This window comes from Oncorhynchus mykiss, chromosome 6, assembly GCF_013265735.2.
Source record: "Oncorhynchus mykiss isolate Arlee chromosome 6, USDA_OmykA_1.1, whole genome shotgun sequence".
NCBI classification, from domain to species: domain Eukaryota; kingdom Metazoa; phylum Chordata; class Actinopteri; order Salmoniformes; family Salmonidae; genus Oncorhynchus; species Oncorhynchus mykiss.
Window position 1 is genome coordinate 72,244,466 of NC_048570.1, and position 23,629 is coordinate 72,268,094.

Here is a 23,629-nt window from a genome sequence, read left to right on the forward strand (position 1 = left end):
GCAAGAATTTTGCTAGGACTGTCTGGGAATGGTCTGAGTGGGGAGGGGAAAACTGATCAAACAGCTCTTACACTAACATGGCATTATCAGCATTTCACAGTATTATTCCAACCTCATAGTGTGGAAATATATATAAAACACAGACAAATCACATGTTTGACTGCACTGGACCTTTAACTGCCTCTGCTACTCTCAAACAGTACTTAATGTGCCTTGCAATCACTCTTATTCTTCTAATCATGAAGCATACAATTTATTCCAGCAAACAACATCACTGAAGACCCAAATTTCCATTGTTACCTCGAAACAAACAGAAACATTTTTTCTTATTCAAGAGTTACTTTATACAAACAATGACCTGAATCTACGTAGAGATGCATTTGTACATACTGAATCATAGAAGCGTTGAAAGATTTGCTCTTCAAAATTGTATCTTGCTGTTCCACCCCTGCCATTTCCAGTTTGTGCTCTTGGTCCTCTGCTGCAAGAAGCAGGTTTTAGGCTTAAACTGTAAAGTCCTTTCTAGGGATAATGCTTGACATCAGTCAGCTGATTCAAAACAATGGACAGTTTATGCCAGCATAATTTTTTGTTGCGAACAATAACAAACACAGTACAGACCACCCGACTAAAAGAGGAATGATGACAGGATGCTCTGCCACATGTTCTTGTTTGTTGGTTTGTTCCATTTAGAGATGCTTGTTGTTTCTTTCTAAGCTCTTGGACTGTGTTCTGTGTTGTGTGTGTTAAAAGAGAGCACCATTTTAAGACAATTCCTCTTGGGAAAAACAAACAGACAAACAGTCGCCTTTAGGCTTCCATAGAGTTATTAGTCAAACGTTTAACAACAAAAAGGTCTTGCCATGTCCCAAAGTATTCTGGGGGCCATTGCTCTGTGTGTCTTAGATGTACAGTAAATAGTACAGTTTGGTGTGGTTTGTCTTTGCTCTGTTCTCCCATGTACAATTTCTCTGGTACACTTATGATTCAGACGGATGACGGGTGGTATGGACAGGGAAGGGGGATGAGGTGAGATGGTGGTTGGACAAAAAATGTTGGACGAAGTTGGATGGGTGTTGCTTATTTGTGCGCGCCGTGGGCCAGTCACACAGTCCCATCACACGGTTCCATTCTCCTGCCTGGGCTTGTGAACGGTTGTACGGGAGGGGGTGCTTAGGGATGGGGCCAGGGTGCACAGGAAACCAGCCAGCAGAGTGAGGCCTAAGCCCCCCCAGGCACAGAACATGGACCAGCCGTAGCCATGGCTAATATCCTCTGGGAGGCCATACATGTAGCGTGGGTAACGCGACAGCTCAAAGTTGATGCCCGCCACACACGTACACAGGGAGATGATACAACACGTTCCTGAGGGAGGACAAGGAGACAAACGGAAATGTATGGGATTCACAGCAACTTCAATGAACTATATACAGTATTATGTAATTCCTATGTTGGTAGACCTAGTGGGTCAGCCAGACAATAAATGGTAACATCTTCACATTCCATGTCATGAGTTTCTTGTACATCTTATTATATAAACCTATATGTGTTCACACGTATAGCTCTCTCTCACACACAAGCGCATATACCCACAACTACTGTAGTCTACACAATGCATCAAACAAAGACATCTCCAATTACTCAAGCAAACAGCAAAATGACACACACGCACGCACGCACGCACACACACACACACACACACACACACCAAACAGAGAGAGGAGCCAGCTCTTACCTCCCATGAGAAAGAGTAGTCCAGCTACATACTGCATTAGGTCATGCTGCTGACAGCAGCCCAACACTCCGATAATCCAGCCAAACAGGATGATAGACACGGCCATGCCCACAAAGCCAGCCGTCATCCTGCGTAGATCTGCACCAACAGACACACACCTCCATCATTTTAGTGGACAAAGAACAGTGGAGATCAGAGCAGGAGGCCCAGTGGGATCTATAACATGCACATCACAGAAATGCAATGTCTGCACAATCATATTCACGGCATATGATACACTGAAATATTCCTGACACAAATAGAGCCATACACCCTTACAAATCCCTGTCACTTCCTTCATGGAAACATGTCATCTTCCTTATCTTTTTGAAGGATATCAGAACTAGAGAGGGCGACTGGGAGGGGTGAACAGTGATAACAAGAAGATGAAATTGCTCTCAATGGCCGCCACTTTAAATGTATTTGATCCTGAGATAACAGTTAGAGAGAAAGAGAACTAGAGAGATAGACAGAGAGAGAGAAAATGATTGAACCCAGGGAGAGTCCAGACATACTGTACAGCCAGTAAGAAAGAAAGAAAGACAGACAGACAGACAGACAGACAGACAGGCTCAGACTTACGGAGTGCATGCCACTCATCCTGACGGATGGTCTTGGTGATGTTGATGGGTAAATTGCGCGGAAGGATGGAGGAAGAGTAGTGATACTTGACTGGGATGCACCGCTGAATCAATCCTGAAGAAAAGAGTTTGTGATTATGATAGAAACACAGTCTTGATAAGACCTTGATAAAACAGGCTGCTTTGCAGACTATAAACTCAACCACACTGAATATAGTGACTCAGCTAAACATGTAGACACTATAGTAGTTCTAAAAGAGGAAAATTGTTTTGAGTCCTTTGTGTCACTGTGAATGATGTCATCATGCAATATCCTCAGTGTGCCTCAACGTGAGAGACAGCTAGCTGTGATTCAGAGCAGAAACAGCATCCGGCATCATTCATGTAGATCAGCCTCTAATTATCTCTCAGTGCGAGGTGGGTATCCAGACCAATTATAACAACAGGAAGAGACGAGTCTTGCATTACTGTTTCATCATATCACTGCGATGAGATAGACCACCTATGTATGCTCAAATGACATATAATTATTGCAAAGATCTTCACATATTCCTGGATGTTGTGTACTGTAATCATTGTGGTTGATTTACCAACAGTTACTTGTTAGATCAGGGAGAAGGGAGATTTATGCTGGAATATGTTTATGACGTGGTTTTGTAAGTGTGGAAGAAGACCCCTGTCATGAAGCCTAGTCAGTCACCATGAATGGAAAAGGCTATATGGTTCTGGCATAAACATGAGAAAGAATCAAAAAAGAAAAGATGAACTAGTGTGAATGTTCAAAAAAGGGTTTTTACAAGGATTTCATATTGAGTTCACTCAGTTCAGAGTACAGAAATACATAATTCATTGTTCTCATGTTCGTTGGGGAAGCACAATACATCCAGATGAGTGGTGAGACATTTATGTCCCATGACTACTTCTGCAAAATCTAACATTGTGTGAGTCTCAAGACTAAGAACAATGGATGGAGACCAATTTACTAAGCACTTGCTCAGTAGCAGATCTGACTACCTACTCGCTAATATTATTTGATACATTTTAGGTCAAAGGCAGCAAAAACAAGTAATCAAATGTGAGAACCCAATGTTGAGGCAGGGATATCACCAACACATTGTCATTGGCCTACCAAATGTGATAGAGTTGTCAAAAGTCACAGTGTGAAGCTCCACTCTTAGAACACCTGAACTTCAGCTGCAAACATTCAACTACGTGGAAGTAAAGGAAGTAAAAAGTACTGTATGCAGGCTAAAACATGGAGCCAACAGTTCACAGCCTCATATGGAACTATAGCAGCCTGAGAGAGGAAATAGACATTTCTGCATTGGGGTCCATGTCCCAGTTACTGAGGAGAATCTATAGTATTGGCCAGATTAATCACTTTCAATGTGCTCTGGTCTCATAGTGTGGTGGTAGCCAGATCTGTCATTTGTTTTCATGCCATAGATGTAGCATTGAATCACAAACATATCTTCACTAACTTCACTATAGAGACACTTTGAGGTTTGAGTTGTGAGGTGTCTGCAGATGCAGACCAACTCATCATTCTGATAAACAAGGGAGCAGCTAGAGAGAATATCATGTTGTCCAGTGGGCCTATGTGTCTCAATACAATTCAACCTGAGGATGTAGTGGATTTTGTTGTCGAGTTATGATATGCTACAGATTACCTTATTCTATCAAAGAAAGCAGCTCACTTTCCCACAATTCTGACAACAGTAACTGTTTACCTCAGCATGAGGGTCGTTCCACCAATTCGGTGCCTTTTGAGAAGTGTAACTTTATGATATTTTTTTTTGCTTTCACCTAATTTTAACATTCTGTTATAAAGACCACATGTTCAACTGAATTTTTTTTCCATCTCAAGTTAGATTAAAAAAAAATGACTATAGTAAGTGCCAAATAAAGTAACAGGGTTGACCTTAACAGGGTTGAAGTCAGCCGTAAATCCACTTATGACATGGGGAATGGAAGATTGTTGTGTGAAACAGAATGACAATTAAATGCAAGCTTCACCCCCAAAAAAGACCTTGTAAAATATTTCTAGGGTGACGTGTTATGCTCGACCAGCTCAGTTTCCCACCACAAAACAGGCAAAAAAGAGAGAACCAACTCACCTGCTTTTACACTATGGTTTTACTATAGATGTGTTGGTTGATTAACAAAACCGATGCATGCGCAACTATGGGGCATACACAGACAGTGTTGGCTTAGATTGTTGACAGCATGTAAACTGTATTTCCTCTCCCATGTTTATTGAAAACAAATACATTTGCACAATGAGCACTTACTTGTTGTCTCTCAAATACATCGTTACAGTTGTTGGTTAGCTAGCTAGCAAATTTGAGCCATATTAGCATAGACATGACATCAGTCAAAACAAGACATGGTATCAAGAACAAGATACAACTAGTTGAAACGAGCCACATACGATTCCCCACATTGCAGTTTGTCATTGTTCTTAGTTGGCCATTCAGAATAACAACACATATTTTTCTGCCCCATTGAATCGAGAGCATCGTTTTCGTGAAGTTGTCAGCTAACCCATCTATTAGGTGTTCAGTGTTTCTTTAGAAAAATGAATAGTTTCCCCATATAAAAAAAAAGAGCTCAGTTCACGTAACAGGGTTGACCTTAAAATGAGGGACGGACGTAAATTAATCACTAATCACATTAAATAAATAAATAATAATCTTCAGAAATGACTTTTTCAAAGCAACAAAATAATTAGGGCTTTACAATGATGCTGAAAACTTGGATACGTTTTGGGGTTAAGTGGGTTCAAATCTTCCTAGAAGTCACTGAGGGTGCATAGAGTGACATGTCAAAATGCTGAATATTATTGGCACCACAGTCTTTATTCTTGTTACAAATGTAAATATTTATTGAATTCTCCATTTCATTTAATATAACCGGCTTTTAAAATTCAACATTGGTGCACAATTTCTACTTAAAATATCAAAGGGATGCAAAATGAACTTTGTTTTCTTGGAACAACCCATGAACATGTCCTCTAGGCCTACTCTGGACAGTTCGAATCTGATTGAATACATAAGGAAAAGATCCTGGTAAACAAACACGCTATAATGTGTGGGAAATTCTCCAAAATATTCAGTGTCCTGAATTTCCTTAAACGAAGGGACTGTGTTTATGCTAAAATTGATGCTGTTGTTCTCTCATTATTCGTCAGAATCTCAGAGTAGTCAGGCATGAACGCCTCATGGCATTGCACAGAAAGCTCTGCTGTTATGTATCGGACGAGGCCGTTCTGCGAGAGTTCCATGCACTGTGATTTTCTTTCCTGCAGCTCAAAATTCCCACGAACCAGGATGTTTATCAATAATTCAGTCGTTGGTCTTCTCTCGATCTCCCCCGTGGCAGTCGACGCATCACCCATAACACATTATCTACTATTTTAACGTAACAGATGCCAAATGCACTCATCAAAATTGAGCAGTCCAAATAGCACCTGAGACAAAAACCGTTTCGCTTTTACAAGGGAAGACCCCCCTTCCTCCGCCATAGCGTGCTGCTGCTAGGCGAACGGGCTGGGCGCAAAGCCTGAAAAGCAATTCAGCACCATGGACAGCGTTGTACACACAAAGCGTAAAAAATACGCAGGTTTCACGTCTTCGGCGTCACGTATACAACTGGCATTCCCATTTAGATTATTTACTGATGATTTATTTGCTACTGAAGTTTACAATGATGAACAAAAGCCCCTCTTGTAAAATATTATTATGGCAACGGCCCTACAGTGACAGTTACGAGCAACAGTTAATCCCATGCCCAGTGTATCAATAAAATCATGTTAAGCTTTGATCTGAGCATCATGCTTACACTCAGTGAGCTGCATCAGTACCACATCACACCAGGGCCTTGTAGGCTATTAGCTGTAGCATCCTTACCTTTATATATGAGATCCTCTGTCTCCAGGTCAAATCCATCTCGATGACACTTTCTCCAGAGCCCAGAGATGGTTGAATTGAACTGGCGACTGCAGTGGGACTCCATAGCTGACGCTGCGGCCAGAAAGTGCCGTTTTTCCCTAATAAGAGGCTGAGCTCCGGCATTTGGACTGTTATCTTTCCTTTCAATGCCCTTTGGGGGCATCTGGAGGGGGAGATTGCTATTTGAGATATATATGTACCCCGGGTCGTTTCTCTTGTTGGCGTAGTTTTTACACCTTTCTCGGTGTCTCCGCGCATCTGTCTCATACCAATAGTCGGTGCAGATTGCCATGGCTAGCAACCCCAACGCACAGAACGCTAAGAACAGCCCACTGCTGGTTAAAATTTTCATGGCGGCCATCTTCCCCACTCGATGGAGAGCCCAGACAGTCGCGAGAAGAATCCTCGGCTGCCGTGATGGTACCCCGTGTCAAAAATCACGACGGCGCTCACAGCCTCATGGAGCTCTTGACAGCAAACATGATGGACGCCCCGGTTCTCTTGGGCTAGATGCTGTCTATTGTTGTCCTGTGTCCCGGCAGATGTGATGATTTTTCCACCATCTGTTTTGGTACTGGAAAGAGGAAAGGTGGATGGATGGCGACCAATGCTGCGAGGAGTGGGTAGTGATGCAATGCACTCTCTCTCCTCTCGGGTTTCAGTAGGATGGGAAGAAACTAAGCACTGGCAATAGATCTCCAGCAGGTTGTTCAATAATGATAAGAATCATAATAATAATACAAGGGGTAAATATGTATGATTTATTACATTTGAATACATTGTGTTAATATACGAATTATATTATATGTATTATTAGTAGTATTATTGTTATTATTTGGGACATTGTGATCTGCTACAACTGTAAGGACCTGACACAGTTGTTTTACTATCATATTAAGTATATATTGGGCCATGTTTTATGTATCATGAAGAAACATGCACATGGACCACATGCTGGATCAAAACCTATTTGTAACCCAACTTATTTCATTTACAAGCCTTTTCTGTGCACAGTTGACAAACGCACTGAGACAGGTGCGAGCTGAAATTCAATTGAACCCACCAGAGCAATGATTGGTGACTTTGTTTACAGACTACCGCAATCCAGGTTTGATTGAATTGAGCCCACAGCCTTTCAATATAGTGAATGTTTCAATGTATAAAACAACATGTAGACACACTGACTAAGGGATTCCCAAGGCCTACATTAGTGCTCTCCAACCCTGTTCCTGGAGAGCTGTAGGTTTCCACTCCAACCCTAATCTAGCACACCTGATTCTAAGAATTAGCTGCTTGATAAACTAAACCAGGTTAGTCACAACTGGGATTGGAGTAAAAATCAACAGCAGGGTAGCTCTCCAGGAACAAGGTTGGAGACCCCTGGGCTACATGATAACAACATCAATGTTTAAGATGAATCAAACTGTATCCCTCATTTACTCAGGCTTAGCTGATCCAAAAAACTGCTAATGTACATCAAATAAACGTTTTACACAACTTTGGAGAGACATTCAATCAGTACTTCAGCACTGTTATGCTATATCCACTTAGGGATAGGTTTTATCATTTACAATACAACGCAATAAGGTTATAAAAATGTTAATAAAATGTTATTACTTGAATAATTACATTGTTAATAGAGTAATTACATTGTTTTTACACAAGTATAAGAGCAATTTAGTGTAAAGTGTCACCAATGAAGTTTTGGGGACATATTCCTATTCAAAATTGTACATATGGGTCTCAATTGTTCATCTGAGGTAAAGGGAGGCAATGACAGCAATGGAAATCGGCACTTTGTTAAATAGTGCCAATAGTGCAAGAATAGATGTCCTTGAAAGACTTTACATGCATTGCTCATGCATTCATTTTCTCTGGGTATACTATGTGCAATACGTGATCCCTTTAAATACAACAAGATATCTAACATTTACATTGAACAAATGATACATAAGTCTTGTTCGAAGTGTGCCAGACTTGAGTTTGGAGGTTTGCTGATCTTGAACTGGACTTGTCTTTCCTAGGACCTAGAGGGATCAAGATCTATCTATCTCCTGTTAGATATGTTGTGCAATGTTTCGATAGATGATCAGAGAGGCAATTTATGTTCGAGGTCAACGGTGTTAAGTTCATGGATTTTCTCGCTTTGCAGTATAGGTTGTCATTCAAGTCTTGTTTATACCTGGCACTAACATGTGTCCTTTGTCCTGGTCTTGTCCTCATTCTACACATGGAATTAAAATGTCTCTCATATCTGTCCACTGTGTCCGCATTGTGACTTGATGTCTTGGTCCCTCCCCAAATGTAACTTATTTGACAGACTTTCTTTCAAAATAGTGTTTGTTCATTTTAAGACACAAATACATGCCATAAGTAAATGGTGCCACATGTCAATGATTTTAGAAGGTCTGATACTGATGATTTAAAAATGGTTTCACTGTCCAGATCCATCTACATTTGTAAGATATCCAGATACTATGGGAGAATCTCAATTGCATCCTCTCTACTCGCCTCCTCCTCAAAACCCATTGGAGGATGTCAGAGGGGAGGGACCTCTGGCTTTCTCATCCAATGGGTTTTAAGAAGGCAAGGCGAAAGCATGTGAGGAGTATTCATTTGAGATTCTCCCAATGTTTGCCTGACTACCTCCGAAGGTGGTCAGGAAGATCTGATCACAACCAGATCACAGTGCGTCTTGTAATCGTCTACACCTGTCTGAAGATGTGGGCACAAACGGAATGTGGACAAGATCAGGAAAAATGGTGCATGTTAGAACCAGGTATGAACAGAGATTCAGTGTCTTAACTCACAGGAAGGCTCCCACAGACAGTAGGCTTCTCACAGGACTAAGGAAGGTAATCTGCAGGGGAGTCGTTATGGCAACTGGCTCTTATCAAGAGTGAACAAACAATCAATACCCCCCTCCTCTGGCTCCCATTACATTTTAAGCCAGGACTCTTTGCTGCAGAACATGTGCTTACAGAAAATGTCTGTTTAGTGTGGAATTTTGTTTTGATTACATAGCATGTTGATGCATAATCTCCATATTGCCAAAGCTTTGACTTACCATAACTTGTGAGCATGCAAATACCAAGGGTGAATACAGTGCCATTAGAAAGTATTCACACCCTTTGACTTTTTCCACATTTTGTTGTGTTACAGACTGAATTAAACACTTATTAAATTGAGGTTTTGTGTCACTGATGTACATACAATACCCCATAATGTGAAAGTGGAATAAAACATTTTAAAAAACATATTTACAAATTATTTAAAAATGAAAAGCTGAAATGTCTTGGGTCAATAACTATTCAACCATTTTACGGCAAGCCTAAATAAGTTCAGGAGTAAACATGTGCTTAACAAGTCAAATAAACTGCATGGACTCTGTGCAATAATGTGGGGGGGGGGGGGGGGGGGGGGGTGCAGACATTACATATCCCTTTGAGCATGATGCAGTTATTAACACTTAGAATGGTGTATCATTACATCCAGTCACTACAAAGATACAGGCACCCTTCCCAACTCAGTTGCCAAAGAGGAAGGAAACCATTCATGGATTTCACCATGGGGCTAATGGTGATTTTTTTAAAGTTTAATGACTGTGACAGGAGATAATGGAGGATGGATCAACAACGTTGTACTTTAGTTACTCCACAATATGGACATAAATGACAGTGAAAAGGAAGCCTATACAGAATAAAAAATATTCCAAAACATGCATCCTGTTTGCGACAAGGCACTAAAGTAATACTGAAAAATAACGTGGCAAAGAAATAAACTTTTTGTCCTGAATACAAAGCATTATGCTTGGGGCAAATCCAACACAACACAGTGTACCATTTCATATTCTCAAGCATGTTGGTGATTGCATCATGTTGTATGCTTGTCAACGGCAAGGAATAGGGAGTTTTTAGGGTAAAAAGAAATGGAATATGGTTAAGCACAGGCAAAATCCTAGAGGAAAACTTGGTTCCGTCAGCTTTCCAACAAACACTGGAAGACAAATTTCACCTTTCAGCAGGACAACTACCTTAAACAAGGACAAATATAAACTCAGCAAAAAAAGAAACGTCCCTTTTTTAGGACCCTGTCTTTCAAAGATAATTAGTACAAATCCAATTAACTTCACAGATCTTCATTGTAAAGGGTTTAAACACTGTTTTCCATGCTTGTTCAATGAACCATAAACAATTAATGAACATGCACCCATGGAAGGGTCATTAAGACACTAACAGCTTACAGAGGGTAGGCAATTAAGGTCACAGTTATGAAAACGTAGGACACTAAGAAGACCTTTCTACTGACTCTGAAAAACAAAAGAAACATGCCCAGGGTCCCTGCTCATCTGCGTGAATGTGCCTTAGGCATGCTGCAAGGAGGCATGAGGACTGCAGCTGTGGCCAGGGCAATAAATTACAATGTCCGTACTGTGAGACGCCTACGACAGCGCTACAGGGAGACAGGATGGACAGCTGATCATCCTCGCAATGGCAGACCACATGTAACAACACCTGGACAGGACCGGTACATCCAAACATCACACCTGCGGGACAGGTACAGGATGGCAACAACAACTGCCCGAGTTACTCCAGAAATGCACAATCCCTCCATCAGTGCCCAGACTGTCCGCAATAGGCTGAGAGAGGCTGGACTGAGGGCTTGTCGGGCCTGTTCTAAGGCAGGTCCTCACCAGACATCACCAGCAACAACGTCACCTACAGGCACAAACCCACCGTCGCTGGACCAGACAGGACTGGCAAAAAGTGCTCTTCACTGACGAGTCGTGGTTTTGTTTCACCAGGGGTGATGGTCGGATTTGCGTTTATCGTCAAAGGAATGAGCGTTACACATAGGCCTGTACTCTGGAGCGATTTGGATGTGGAGGGTCTGTCATGGTCTGGGGCGGTGTGTCACAGCATCATCGGACTGAGCTTGTTGTCATTGAAGGCAATCTCAACACTGTGTGTTACAGGGAAGACATCCTCATCCATCATGTGGTACCCTTCCTGCAGGACATGGCCCTTCAGCATGACAATGCCCCCAGCCACACTGCTCTTTCTGTGCATGATTTCCTGCAAGACAGGAATGTCCAGTGTTCTGCCATGGCCAACAAAGAGCCCAGATCTCAATCCCATTGAGCATGTCTGGGACCTGTTGGATTGGAGGGTGAGGGCTAGGGCCATTCCACCCAGAAATGTCCGGGAACTTGCAGGTGCCTTGGTGGAAGAGTAGGGTAACATCTCACAGCAAGAACTGGCAAATCTGGTGCAGTCCATGAGGAGATGCACTGCAGTACTTAAAGCAGCTGGTGGCCACACCAGATACTGACTGTTACTTTTGATTCCACTTCTGTTAGTCATGTCTGTGGAACTTGTTCAGTTTGTCTCAGTTGCTGAATCTTACGGTCATACAAATACTTACACGTTATGTTTGCTGAAAATAAACACAGTTGACAGAGAGGATGTTTCTTTTTTTGCTGAGTTTACACAAGTTGCTTACCAAGACGTCATTGAATGTTCCCGAGTGGCCTAGTTATAGTTGACTTTAATCTAATTTAAAATCTATGGCAAGATTTGAAAATGGCTGTCCAGCGATGATCAACATGACAGATTGAAAAAAATATATATAAAAAATGGGCAAATATAGTACAATCCAGGTGTGCAAAGCTTAGACTTATCCAGAGACAGCTGTAAATCGCTGCCAAATGTGTTTAACAGACTCAGGGGATTGGATACTTATAATCAAGACAGTGATTTAATTTTCCTATATTTTTTTTTTTTACTTTGACATGAGTACTGTCATTCCCCCCCACTAATTTCAATACCACTTTGTAACAAACGTGTGAAAAAAAATCAAGGGGTGTGAATACTTTCTGAAAGCACTGTATATAGTCAAATTAAGGCCACACAAAAATATTTAGCATAATATTTTATTACATTTACAAGCTCTCATTATAATTAAGGAGTTCCAAATATATCTGTCTGAGTGTCTCTCCAAAATTAGCATTGTATACAATTGAAAAATACACCATATTTTTTGCTTGAATATACATCAATGTAACAGATTAACCCTACACAAAAACCAAATGGTGTGTGTGTGTGATGGAAATCGTAACACAATTTGACAAAAACATTGCACCATGTTACTTTCTGAAATACTTCAATAAATACTAGGCAGTACATGCAGATACAGAAACCAATAAGATACAACAAATATAAATTAGCCTGAAAGAGGAAAACAAATAAAAAGCAACACATGAGCATACAATTTGAAGAATGTAAGGAAATGTGTATGCATTTTAGTATGGTAAAGCCATGTGAGATTAAGTTTATACAGTATGCATGAGCTGCTCATATGTGTCTGATAAGACCTGTTTGAGTATGTGCATACATGGAATAAAACAGAATGAGACGGTGTCTGCCCATTATGGTCTGATGCTCTCAGATAGTCCAGTCACTTCCATGAAAGCTTCAACAAGCTTTCTTTGGCTCTCCTGCCATTTCAGAATGTCTGTCTCTGGGTTTAGCACATTCGTGTCCACACAGACAGTAGTCAGAGATCTGCAGACAAGGTGGACACAGTTGGTCTAGAGTCCTGATAGAAAAAGCAAGTATCATGATTCAAGGTGCCGTTCTGATTGCCAGATCACTTCCATGTTGATGATATGATGTTTTGGCACTAGGTGGAGTATTAAAAATAGTTCCATAAAAAGAAATCAAAAAAGGCAATGGAGTACAATCTGAGGACTTAAAACTGTATAGAAAGGGGGATTGTTTCCCAGTCCAGTGAATGTTGCTGTGATGTTTTCAATTATATTTTGGTAACGCAGGCATGTCTTTTGAGCTCAATCCACTACGGCAGACAAGACGGCCATGACGGCAATGCCACAGCACAGGAGCAGGATCTGCAACAGGGAGTGTCTGGAAAAACAGATTCTTATTATTTTTTTGCTTCAGTGTCTGCCCATTCATTTTCATATTAGTGTAACACTTTTTCCCCCTCTGCATATTTAGTCTCTTAGTGGGTATTTGCATGGTGGTCAGTGGCTGTCCAGACTGACCAGTGTACATACCCGAGGCTAGTCTCCTCCAAAAGGTCAGGCACCACGTTGACCAGGGCTATGTACAGGAAGCCTCCTGAGGAGAATGGTAAGATCCACGCTGTTGCATTTTCTACACAGGATGAAGTGGAATGAATGAGACATTTGGTTTTGCTTCATAATTTAAAAAAAAACTTTTCATGCTGCTTGGAGGCCAAAGCACTGAAGGCTATGTGGTTCCTTGATAGCCTATACCAAGGGTGTGGACAGTTCAACATGGGCAGGCGCTCACCGGAGCGGAGTACCAGCACTTACTGGTCTACTGCTTTAGCTCCTGCACCTCCTATAGAATATTAAATCAGAAGTATTGTGGATCTCTTGCACCTAGATATAAAACAGTACCGGCACCCAAAATAAGTACGGTTCCTTATTTCAGTCCAAGTCAAGCACTTGGTGTGGAGCTGTAGTTTCAGTGCTCTGCTGCTGTTTTGTATATGAAGGATGCTAGGTGGCTCACCTGTCCCTCTGGGAGACTGGGCGCACAGGGCGAAACAGGCCCCCAGCACCCCTCCCAGGGCTGTGGATAGCTGCATGCGGGCGGCACTCCAGCGGTCAAACCCTGCACGCAGCAGGATGGCAAAGTCACCAACCTAGAGATGAGCAAACATGTAGTAAGCAATGCGTCACAGATTCACATAAGCAATGTGTCACAGAGCCCATTTATGTAAGCAAAAAAAGATAGGGATATCAACTAGAACTGAATCAATTCATGACTCAAAAAAAGTCAAAATTAGCTTTCAACGGCATAAGTGTGTTACAAAAAAAAAAAAGATAAAAAAAATAAATAGGTCACATCCCTTAAAAAGAGCGAGTTTGAACTTACCTCATGGGGGATTTCATGGAGCAGGATGGCAAAGGTGGTGAGACACCCAACCTGTCAAGAAATACACATAACATGTCTCTGATCAGGCTCTAAAAAATATATACTGTACAAGACATGTTTCCGATTCTAAACTAAAACACTGATGACGCCTCTCCTGTACTACATTACAGTGTGTATACATGACAATGTTTGTTTCATGGATCCAACTGAGCTTCTACTTTGATAAACCATCACGCCTGCATATAGAAATATGAGTGCAGATAGAAACCAAAATAAGTGGGATGCCCATGTGTGAGCGATGTAGAGAAATCTAGCTAGTTTACTTCCTCTCTGGCAAACTCTCCCTTTGGCTCATGCTGTTAGCCTTATGCCTCTCCAGCTGGACTTTCTCCCCCACAACCGTGGGTAATGTAATCATTTTTATATATCAGAAAATAGCGAGGTATGGTGTCCAATGTCCTGACTCAATGTTCTGTAATAATGACAATACCGTAATTAGTATTAAAAGCATATAATTGTGTTGTTGAAACTAGTCTCTTAAGCAGGGGTGCAGTATCATGCCCATAGTGGACGGAGCTGAGAATAGTGAATGTTATGGCTAAGTGCGAGCTGATACAGATCTACAAGTCTGCCAAGGGGGTTGGGTCCTCTGCCAATCATGGTCATGAGATGGGCATGAGCCTCTCAAATGCCAAAACAACCACCTTCCATAACATACTGTACGTAGTCTGTACTAAGTCGGCTCTATGTTGAAGTATTGTATGCATTGTTTATGACCAAGTTGCATTTTGTTGAAATGTTGGCATTGAAATTAGTAAGTGCTATTAGGTTTAATTCACATGTATTAAAAACCCACACATGGTGACTATTTAATATAGAGCACCTGGACAGACTGTTCTGCAGACTAACTCACCTTCCTGCTGACCAGGAAGCTCCCTGCCACAGCCAGGCCATGGGTGAAGTTGTCAATGCAGTTGGCCAGCAGGTTCAAGTACCCACTCGTCTGCCAGACAGACACACAGAACCAAGTCTGTACAGGTTAACATTCAAAGGATCCCACAGCTGACTCACGCTGAAGTCATATACATAAAGCTAAAGGGGTTAGTAAGTACAGAGGATTTCATTTTGGTGGCTCTTAAGCAATGGAGACTTCCAGATTCTTCTCCCTTTTGTCATTTACATATGGCTTGTTAAAATGAACAATATCCCGTCAGACAAACTTTACCCAACTTACCTTGATTTTCTTTGGCACTTGCTGCAAGCTGCTTTTTGTCTTGCAGGACGAGCTCCACGTATCAGAATGGTGCCCATTGATGTGGGACAACGCCTCACTACTGGAGTCTGAGCTATGGGAGGTCTGAGGAGAAGGGGTGACAAAAAAACAAACAGGTATTAGCCCAATCAGCAGGAAATTCTAAAGCATGCAAAGGTTTACATAGTACACTACACACATTCCATTGAATCAACCTACAGTACTGTGTTTCTTCTATGTCACCCATAGCTTCTCTCCTCCAACCACTGACTGCACATTAGCCTAAAATTCCTGCCGCAGTCGTCACATCTTCCACTGAATTTGCGTGCTTTGAACAAAAAACAAACTCATTCTACCTCAGGCCATTCTCCTTCCCAGAGCAGGGCTGACTTCCCCGTTCCTTCCTCGTTTAGAGCCATTTACAGTACGGCGGCATTTAATAGTCAAATTAAATGAGGGAAATATCCTGCTGTATTCTAAATGTGGCTGGGAAATGTTTTCCATTTTTGTAACCGAACCACAAGCAAGAAGTCAAACTATAAATATCTTCTCAAATATCAATCTGTCTCCTAATGTGTGAGTGGGCTGGTTAATTAAGGGAGAGTTTGACACCAGGTGATTCATGACCCATGTCTCTAAATTGAATAGTAGCGGCATCTTGATAGACATCGAAACATGCTTGATAAGACTCCATTTGTGGAATTAGTACTGATCTACCCCGAGTCTCACTATCCACCCCTGAACACTCTCCTCTGGCCTCTCTGAAGTAGATGTAGCAGCTGCTTCCTCCCAATCTCTATAAATAGCTACAATGAATGAGCCCAGACATGGATGCCAATCTTCCTCCTCCTGAGCAAAAGAGAAGGAAGAGGAAAGTGGTACACACATACACACCTTTTGCGAGATGTATGGGGCACAAGGATAAGAAACAGATATACCTGAAATTAAACTAAGAATTATCTCTTGTATAACAGAACATTTTAGCATATGGGATCACAAATGCAGTATGATTAAAAGTGCTGGTTTTCATTCGTGCCTTTCCATCAGCAACTTAGAGTTGACTATATCAGTGAAATAAAATTGATTAAAAAAAGGAAGCCTACAGACATTAAGGCCTTCAAAAGACTGCAGTTGTGTACCTCTGTTTTACATACTCCACAAGAAGCTCTCCCATATCTACAGAGCAGAGAACATCTCAACTCATCTAAATCCACACTGTCAGACAGGGAAAACGCACCACCCAAAACCACTCCATACCCCTATATGCCAAAACATCAAAAGAATCCCGAAGCTAATACTCTGCACTAATACCCCTCCAAATCCCATATGAAAAAGGGTCTCACTGGTATTAGAGAAATGGAGGGGAGAGAGAGAATACAGCTTTGATCCCAAGCGTGTCTAGCAGATAGACACTCAGGGCTATGGCACAATGGGTCCCTGCATCAGTAACCACGTTTCCATCCAGATTAAAGTTATACCGTATACAAAAAAAAAATCATGACAGCTGGGATGGAAACGGGAAGTGTCGGTACAATTTCATTGTTTGTTCGACAAGGTGGGGATCTTTTTGTGTCGGTAAAATGAATTACTCACATTGCGGTGGAAACAATTTATTGAGTAATTGTTGATAGAATTACCATAATGTCGAGGTAAATTTGAAGTCACGCAATGCTATGTTGAATGGTCCTCCTACTACAACTAGAAAAAGCTTGCCCAGTTTATTAGGCTTCGGATGAAAGAAGTTATGATGAACTTCACAGGGTGGTGCACAGTCATGAGCCTAATGCTCCTTTCCAATAAATATTGAGGATATTACTTTGTATGCTAGTGAGATTATCTGTGCTTAGCTGCCGATTGATTGGGAGTCCCATAGGGCGGCGCACAATTGGCCCAGCGTCGTCCGGGTTTGGCCGGGGTAGGCCGTCACTGTAAATAAGAATTTGTTCTTAACTGACATTCCATTCCCAGTTAGTTGTTTTTTTAGTCGGTACATGACAAACTTTAGCACCAAAGTGGTTTCTCTGTACACTGCCTTTTATCCACAACACAACAGTTTGATAGAAACAAACCTCTGGAGGGAAAATGTGAAAAATAAACTATTTTAAATGCATATTTTATAATATTCACATGAACATCTGTCACAAATTGGATGGAAACCTAGCTTATGACATTTGTTTGACTCACTTATTTTCCATTTGGACTCAAACTCCACTTATAAAAGCTATAAACAAGACCATTCTGGGAGATTCCCATTCGGCCAGAATGTGTCATTACAGCACTGTTTATTCATTACCTTAAGATTGTTGAAGTTAAAATGCTAATGATTCATCACTGAAGAGTAGAATAAAAACTGATAGTGGTTTATTCAGCCACAACATTATCAAACAACCTAATGTGCCTTGTTAAAGTTTAGATCAGAGTTATCCACTGAAGACCAGCTCAGATCAAACAGAAAGCCCTAGATAGAGCCAACTGATCCACTAGCCACCTCACCGCATGGAAGAGCAGTGCCACTTTGGTACCAGTGAAGGGATTAAAGAGCATTGGTGCACTGGACACACCTAAACAAATATATGAGGGTTTCAGCATATGGGATGAGGTGTGTAATTACATGCCTGACATTCACCTTCTTTGGAAAGACATGCCCACTATCTTTAAATAATTTTGGGCTATTAAAGAGTTGACTTCACTCTGTTGCGCTTCATTTGATGTAGACAACATGGAAAATACAACAGCATTGAACTACTCACAGGGACATGCTGGCTGTTACCAATGGAGTCCTCCTGGCTGTTCTCATCTGGGAACATATTCTCCAGGAGAAGGAAGGACAGCATGCCCATGATAACCCACAGGCCCTGGGTCCTGTAGTGGAGCTGGCTCTCGTCTGAACACAGGGAGGATGGAAGAGACATAAAAATGGAGCCTCTCTCACACTAACAGGGATGACAAACTAATTGGAAAACTTCCTCTAGGATTGCATGGTGACCCCCTACCACATGGATCAGTGGAATGCAGGCATGGCTTAGGTTTGCTCATCATCACCACTGAGGACATCACAAATCAGCAAAGCATTTTGAAGTGTATTTCTACATGACAACCAGAGGACCTCAGGTTAGGGAAACTTAATCCTGGGCCACATCAAGTTGCCAAACGTTGTAGATAGAAATGCCATGAATAGAGCTGACATGATTCCTTACAATTTACATCAGTGTTTCTCAACTCCAGTACCCCCAACAGTACACATTTTTGTTGTAGCCCCAGACAAGCACACCATATTCATATCATCGAGGGTTTGATGATTAGTTAACAAGTTAAATCAGGTGTACTTTTCCAGGGGTACAATAAAAAAAAATATAGGTTGGGGTACTGGAGTTTGGAAACAGTGCTCTAGATGACAGAGAGGCATGTCTGTTTACATATCATTACACAGGTGCACCTTGTGCTGGGACAATAAAAGGCCACTAAAATCATTTTTGTCATAACAATGCCACAGTCCAAGTTCAGGGAGTGTGCAATTGGCATGCTGACAGCAGGAAAGTCCACCAGAGCTGTTGCCAGCTCACTACCATAAGCCAACACTCCAACATCATTTTAGAGAACGTGGCAGTATGTCCAAATGATCGCAACTGCAGAATATGTGTAAGCACAGGACCTCCACATCCGGCTTCTTCACCTGCGGGATCGTCTGAGACCAGCCACCGGATGAAACTGTGGTTTTGCACAACTGTAGAATTTCTGCACAATCTGTCTCAGGGAAGCTCATCTGCATGCTCGTTGTCCTCACAAAAGGTCTTGACCCGAGTGCAGTTTTCCGTCGTAACAGACTTCAATGGGAAAATGCTTACCTTCAGTGCCCCATGGTGGCGGTGGGGTTATGGTATGGGAAGCCATAAGCTACAGACAACTAACCCAATTGCATTTTATCAATGGCAATTTAAATGCACAGAGATACCGTGATGAGATCCTGAGGCCCATTATCATGCCATTCATCAGGTGCCATCACCTCATGTTTCTGCATGAAAAGGCACAGCCCCATGTACACAATCCCTGGAAGCTGAACATGTCCCAATTCTTCCATGGCCTGCATACCCACCAGACATGTCACCCTTTAAGCATGTTTGGGATGCTCTGGATCAATGTTTACAACAGGGTGTTCCAGTTCCCGCCAATATCCAGCAACTTAGCACAGCCATTGAAGAGGAGTGGGACAACATTCCATAGGCCACAATCAACAGCCTGATCAACTCTATGCGGAGGAGATGTGTCGCACTGCAAATGGTTAGTATCACACCAGATACTAACTGGTTCCGACTCATTCCCTTAACTTTTTTTTAAAGATAGCTGTGACCAATAACTGCATATCTGTATTCCTAGTCATGTGAAATCTATAGATTATTATAATATCAACTGTAACTCAGTAAAGTCTTTGAAAGTGTTGCATTTATATTTTAGTTTAGTTTATATGTTTGCACTAAAACAACTTTGAAGAGTCATTGTAAAATGCTATATCTGACTTAAAAAAAAAAAAAATTGACAGGAATATCTGCACTTCCAACATTCACTTATTCAAAAAATAAATGTGGTACCCTGGGAATGTTAGCTGTCATTCCCTGTCTGGCTCTGTCAGCTTGAAAAGTGTCGAAATCAACTGTTTTCGCAAACAGCCTATCTTCACAATATTGCTGACATGTCAGAAAAGTGATATGCAAGCCTATGTACACACAGGAATTCCACTGGTCTGTGTGAAGGGTCAGAAGATGTATACTGGTGGGGGGAAATAAGCACAGGCAATTTAAAATGGGGATGTCTCCAGGGGATAGAAAGGATATGGATGGGGATAGAAAGAACAGAAGGGTGCCTGAGAGAAAGTTGACCCACCTGGGCTGCAGGAGTGGGAATGTGCCCAAGCCTCCGGGAGCAAGTGGAGGAACACGTCACCCAAGAGACCACCAATGGCAAAGCTCAGAAGCTGCTTTAGCTTCCGACAGCCAGCTGGAAACAGAGTGTAACAAGAGATGGTAATTATGAAAAGTTTAGTTGAGGTAGGCTGTATCAGCCATGACATACAAAGTGCTGGTTCTTCCCTGTTTGAGCTAAAACATATACAGGCTTCATTTAAAATAAACCTACGGAATAAGTGATTTTCTACTTTAGCTTTCAAATTAAGAGCCATTACATGTTTGTCTATTTAAACATTTTCATCTTTGCATGAAGTATGACTTAATGATGACTATGACTGAATTAAAGAAATAGGCCTACTGGGTAATTTCTCGATAGAAAAAAATAGATCCAATATATTCAAACTTCTGAACGAACAGCTTCAGAGAAAGCAATTGCCATTGCAATGATATTACAAGATGGCATTAGTGATTTGACTTCTCTATCCTTACCAATACTAATAAGCACAAAGGACCAAGACAGGCAAAAGCCAGTGCCCTTCAGTGTTAATTGTGTTTTCTGAGATGTGTTGAAATGCAATACAGAGGCCTGGTTTCTCTTCTTTGAGAGTTTAGAATACATGGCAATGAGGACACACCCAATTCAGCACCATTTCCATATTTGTCCATCTAGGCTTATGTCAGTGATACCAGAGAAAGTAATTCTGTAGGTAACAAAAAAATAAAAATACTGATTTAATACAAACTTGTCCTAAAACAAACACAGCAGGATTTGGGTGAGCCAAAAGCATAATCCAAAAGTGCAAATGAATCAGTGAGATTTGACCATAATTTAACAGTTTTTAACACTATATGCACATAAATAGTACCGGTATCTCACATGGTTAAATACTCAAGGCAACAAGAAAGAAAAAAGAAATCAGCAACACAGCTTTGGAGGTAGTGACTGTGGCCTCGATATAGGCTGTGTTTAAAAGGGTGTGGTCATGCAGAGTTCAAAACCACATGGTTCATCTCATTAGCAGCAGTTTCCTCACCAGGGAAAAATAGAGGGGCTATTGCTCTACATTTAAATGGCTCGTTAGAAAAAACGATGCAGAACAATTTAAAATATATTTTATTTTATGATAAATGTATGCCCAGCTCACAAGGGCCCCTTGATAATGTGAGGCATTTGCCTCTTCTGCCTAATGGTAAGTCACCCTGAGGTAGCCTACAGTGACTGTTTAATTACACGTGTGGTGATCAAGGCCTATCCAGTGTGGCTCATTTTCAGAAGAAAGAGAAGGCCTACATTAGTCTGGCTAACAGCAAGGCTCACATATCAGTTTAGGTCACAACTTACCCACTGTCTTGAGGGCCTCTCCTGCCTCAATAGGAATAACAAGAAGGGGGAAAATTCCAGTTAGGCCTATAGCAACAGACCCAACCAGAGAGCAGAGCCAGACATCGGCACGTTCACTTGCAAAGAAGTCGGCTAAGGCCCGGAAGCCTAGGAGCTCATCTGGAAGCCCTGGGCCTGATCCAGCAGCTGTGGCTGTGGAATGAGCCATGGCTGCCTGGGACATCTTCTTACCACTGGATGCCCCTCTGGATGAGACGACCAGCAGGGCAACACCAGTGAACAGTGCAGCCAACGCCCAGCTGGGCCTACCACCTCCTGATTTCATCCGTCCCTCGTTCCAGAGAGCACCTGCAACCAACAAGGACAATGTTGCAAGATGGAGAGGTCATCATAGAATGTAGATAAGAATGCATGTTGTCTTAACTCAACAGATGCTTTCTCAAACAAATTGTAAGCATATTCACTGCCAAGCAGTTTGTATAAACATTTAATGGGTGACGATAGATTAAAAATGGACAGGACAAAATGCATCCCTTGGTAGGGTAGTCATTCCACAAAAACAGATGGAAAAAGTGCTCCACGAGCAACTGCTTAGGTCTGCTAATATCTAAGAAAACGTGTCTAAGGGGCCCTATTTCACAGCATTTTGACTTGAACTAAATCTAAAATCTAAAAATATTATTATATTAACGTTATATGGTTGTGTGTGATACCCTGTCTACACGCCAGCGTCGCATTTTGAATGTGTCCATCAGAGCGCTGTTCACCGTCGACGAAACTCACACATTTAAGGGAGAAAGTAAACACTATAAAGTTGGAAGCTGTTGTGGAGACTTCGCAAACATGGCTTGCAGGAACAAGTTAAATGCATGTTTACTTCAACGATAGATATAGGATGCTGATATCTTGTTGTATGATGCTCGCGCAGTAAAAGTTATGACATAGCACAAGCGAATGTTGCACAAGTTCCTGGAAAGGCCCAAACATTTTAACATTGATGAATTGTAACAATTTGTAGGCCAGATAACATTAGTTAATGTACTCACTGTAGCAACTGCTGTATCTGCTACGTTAGATATGCATGTATTTAGCTAGTTAGGTGAATTTTGTTTTTACTTTGCCAAAAAACAGTAGCCTATCAGTTATTTAATTCGCCCTGCTACTTGGAAAGTTCTGGCTGTCTACAAACAAACTCTATAACAAGCTTAACTAGCCAAGCCTAGCATTTCAAGCCTTGAAAGTTGAAGTCAACTAGTTTGGATTGCTAAAATCACGCAGTCATATTAGAAGAAAAACTACATAAGTAATGTGACATAAGAAAAAAACGATAATATATTTTACCCTGTTGTGATTCCTGAAGTTCTTGCACCAGTGTGTCCCTGCCATCCAGCTCCGTGAGGCAGGCTAGATAGTGCCGTTGTTCCACTCTCCTCCAGCTGATGCTGCAGATAACTACTTGTTTGCTACAGCCAACATTCCTGCCACGGCTTCCACTTTTCCAGAGGAGCCACGTCACCGGAAGTGTATTTTTATTCCTGACAGCATGGCCCGGATTTGGATGAGAGGGAGGGATGAAATGTAGTTTAGGTTTATGGGGTCTATTCATCAGGGAAACCGTTTAAACGGGACGGACCTACCCAATAGAAACTCACTTTTGCCGTTTAGAGTAAACGGTTGCTATTGCCAAACGTTTTGCAACAGACGAAACGTTACTTTTTTTGTAATTGATCTAGGCAAGTCAGAGGAAGAACGACAGATTTTTACCTTGTCAGCTCGGGGATTCGATCCAGCAACCTTTCAGCACAACGCGCTAACCACTAGACTACCTGCCGCCCAACGCTGCAATGATTACACCCCAGATTTGGCATTTGCCTGCAATGCTTCTGTTTCATTTGTGAAAGGTT

General features: G+C 41.7%; 2 protein-coding genes across 2 annotated transcripts; both read right to left on the reverse strand.

The window, feature by feature from the left end:
* Position 1: 1 nt before the first annotated feature.
* Positions 2–6,947, reverse strand: LOC110526518 (transmembrane protein 178B). The gene is made up of 4 exons (XM_021607557.2): positions 6,264–6,947; positions 2,357–2,470; positions 1,736–1,873; positions 2–1,365 (listed from the first exon to the last, which is right to left on the reverse strand). Exons 1-4 carry the CDS (start codon positions 6,664–6,666, stop codon positions 1,118–1,120), a joined length of 903 nt encoding a protein of 300 aa, XP_021463232.1. The 5' UTR covers positions 6,667–6,947; the 3' UTR covers positions 2–1,117.
* A 5,274-nt stretch (positions 6,948–12,221) lies between these two features.
* Positions 12,222–23,267, reverse strand: LOC110526519 (zinc transporter ZIP13). The gene is made up of 10 exons (XM_021607558.2): positions 23,067–23,267; positions 21,726–22,073; positions 20,361–20,474; positions 18,233–18,366; positions 15,465–15,587; positions 15,144–15,233; positions 14,231–14,281; positions 13,865–13,997; positions 13,381–13,480; positions 12,222–13,228 (listed from the first exon to the last, which is right to left on the reverse strand). Exons 2-10 carry the CDS (start codon positions 22,048–22,050, stop codon positions 13,153–13,155), a joined length of 1,146 nt encoding a protein of 381 aa, XP_021463233.2. The 5' UTR covers positions 22,051–22,073; positions 23,067–23,267; the 3' UTR covers positions 12,222–13,152.
* Between the last annotated feature and the right edge of the window lie 362 nt (positions 23,268–23,629).

Bases quoted from the DNA above. Each gene is read 5' to 3' on its own strand.
- LOC110526518 (XM_021607557.2), bottom strand. From the start codon at position 6,666: ATGGCCGCCATGAAAATTTTAACCAGCAGTGGGCTGTTCTTAGCGTTC. The intron at 2,471-6,263 runs GTAAGGATGCTA...TCTTTTCTTCAG, and splicing joins AGAGGATCTCATATATAAAG to GATTGATTCAGCGGTGCATC. The intron at 1,366-1,735 runs GTAAGAGCTGGC...GTCCTCCCTCAG, and splicing joins ACTACTCTTTCTCATGGGAG to GAACGTGTTGTATCATCTCC.
- LOC110526519 (XM_021607558.2), bottom strand. From the start codon at position 22,050: ATGAAATCAGGAGGTGGTAGGCCCAGCTGGGCGTTGGCTGCACTGTTC. The intron at 18,367-20,360 runs GTGGGTCAACTT...CCCTGTGTTCAG, and splicing joins TTCCCACTCCTGCAGCCCAG to ACGAGAGCCAGCTCCACTAC. The intron at 15,588-18,232 runs GTGAGTAGTTCA...CCTTCTCCTCAG, and splicing joins GTAACAGCCAGCATGTCCCT to ACCTCCCATAGCTCAGACTC.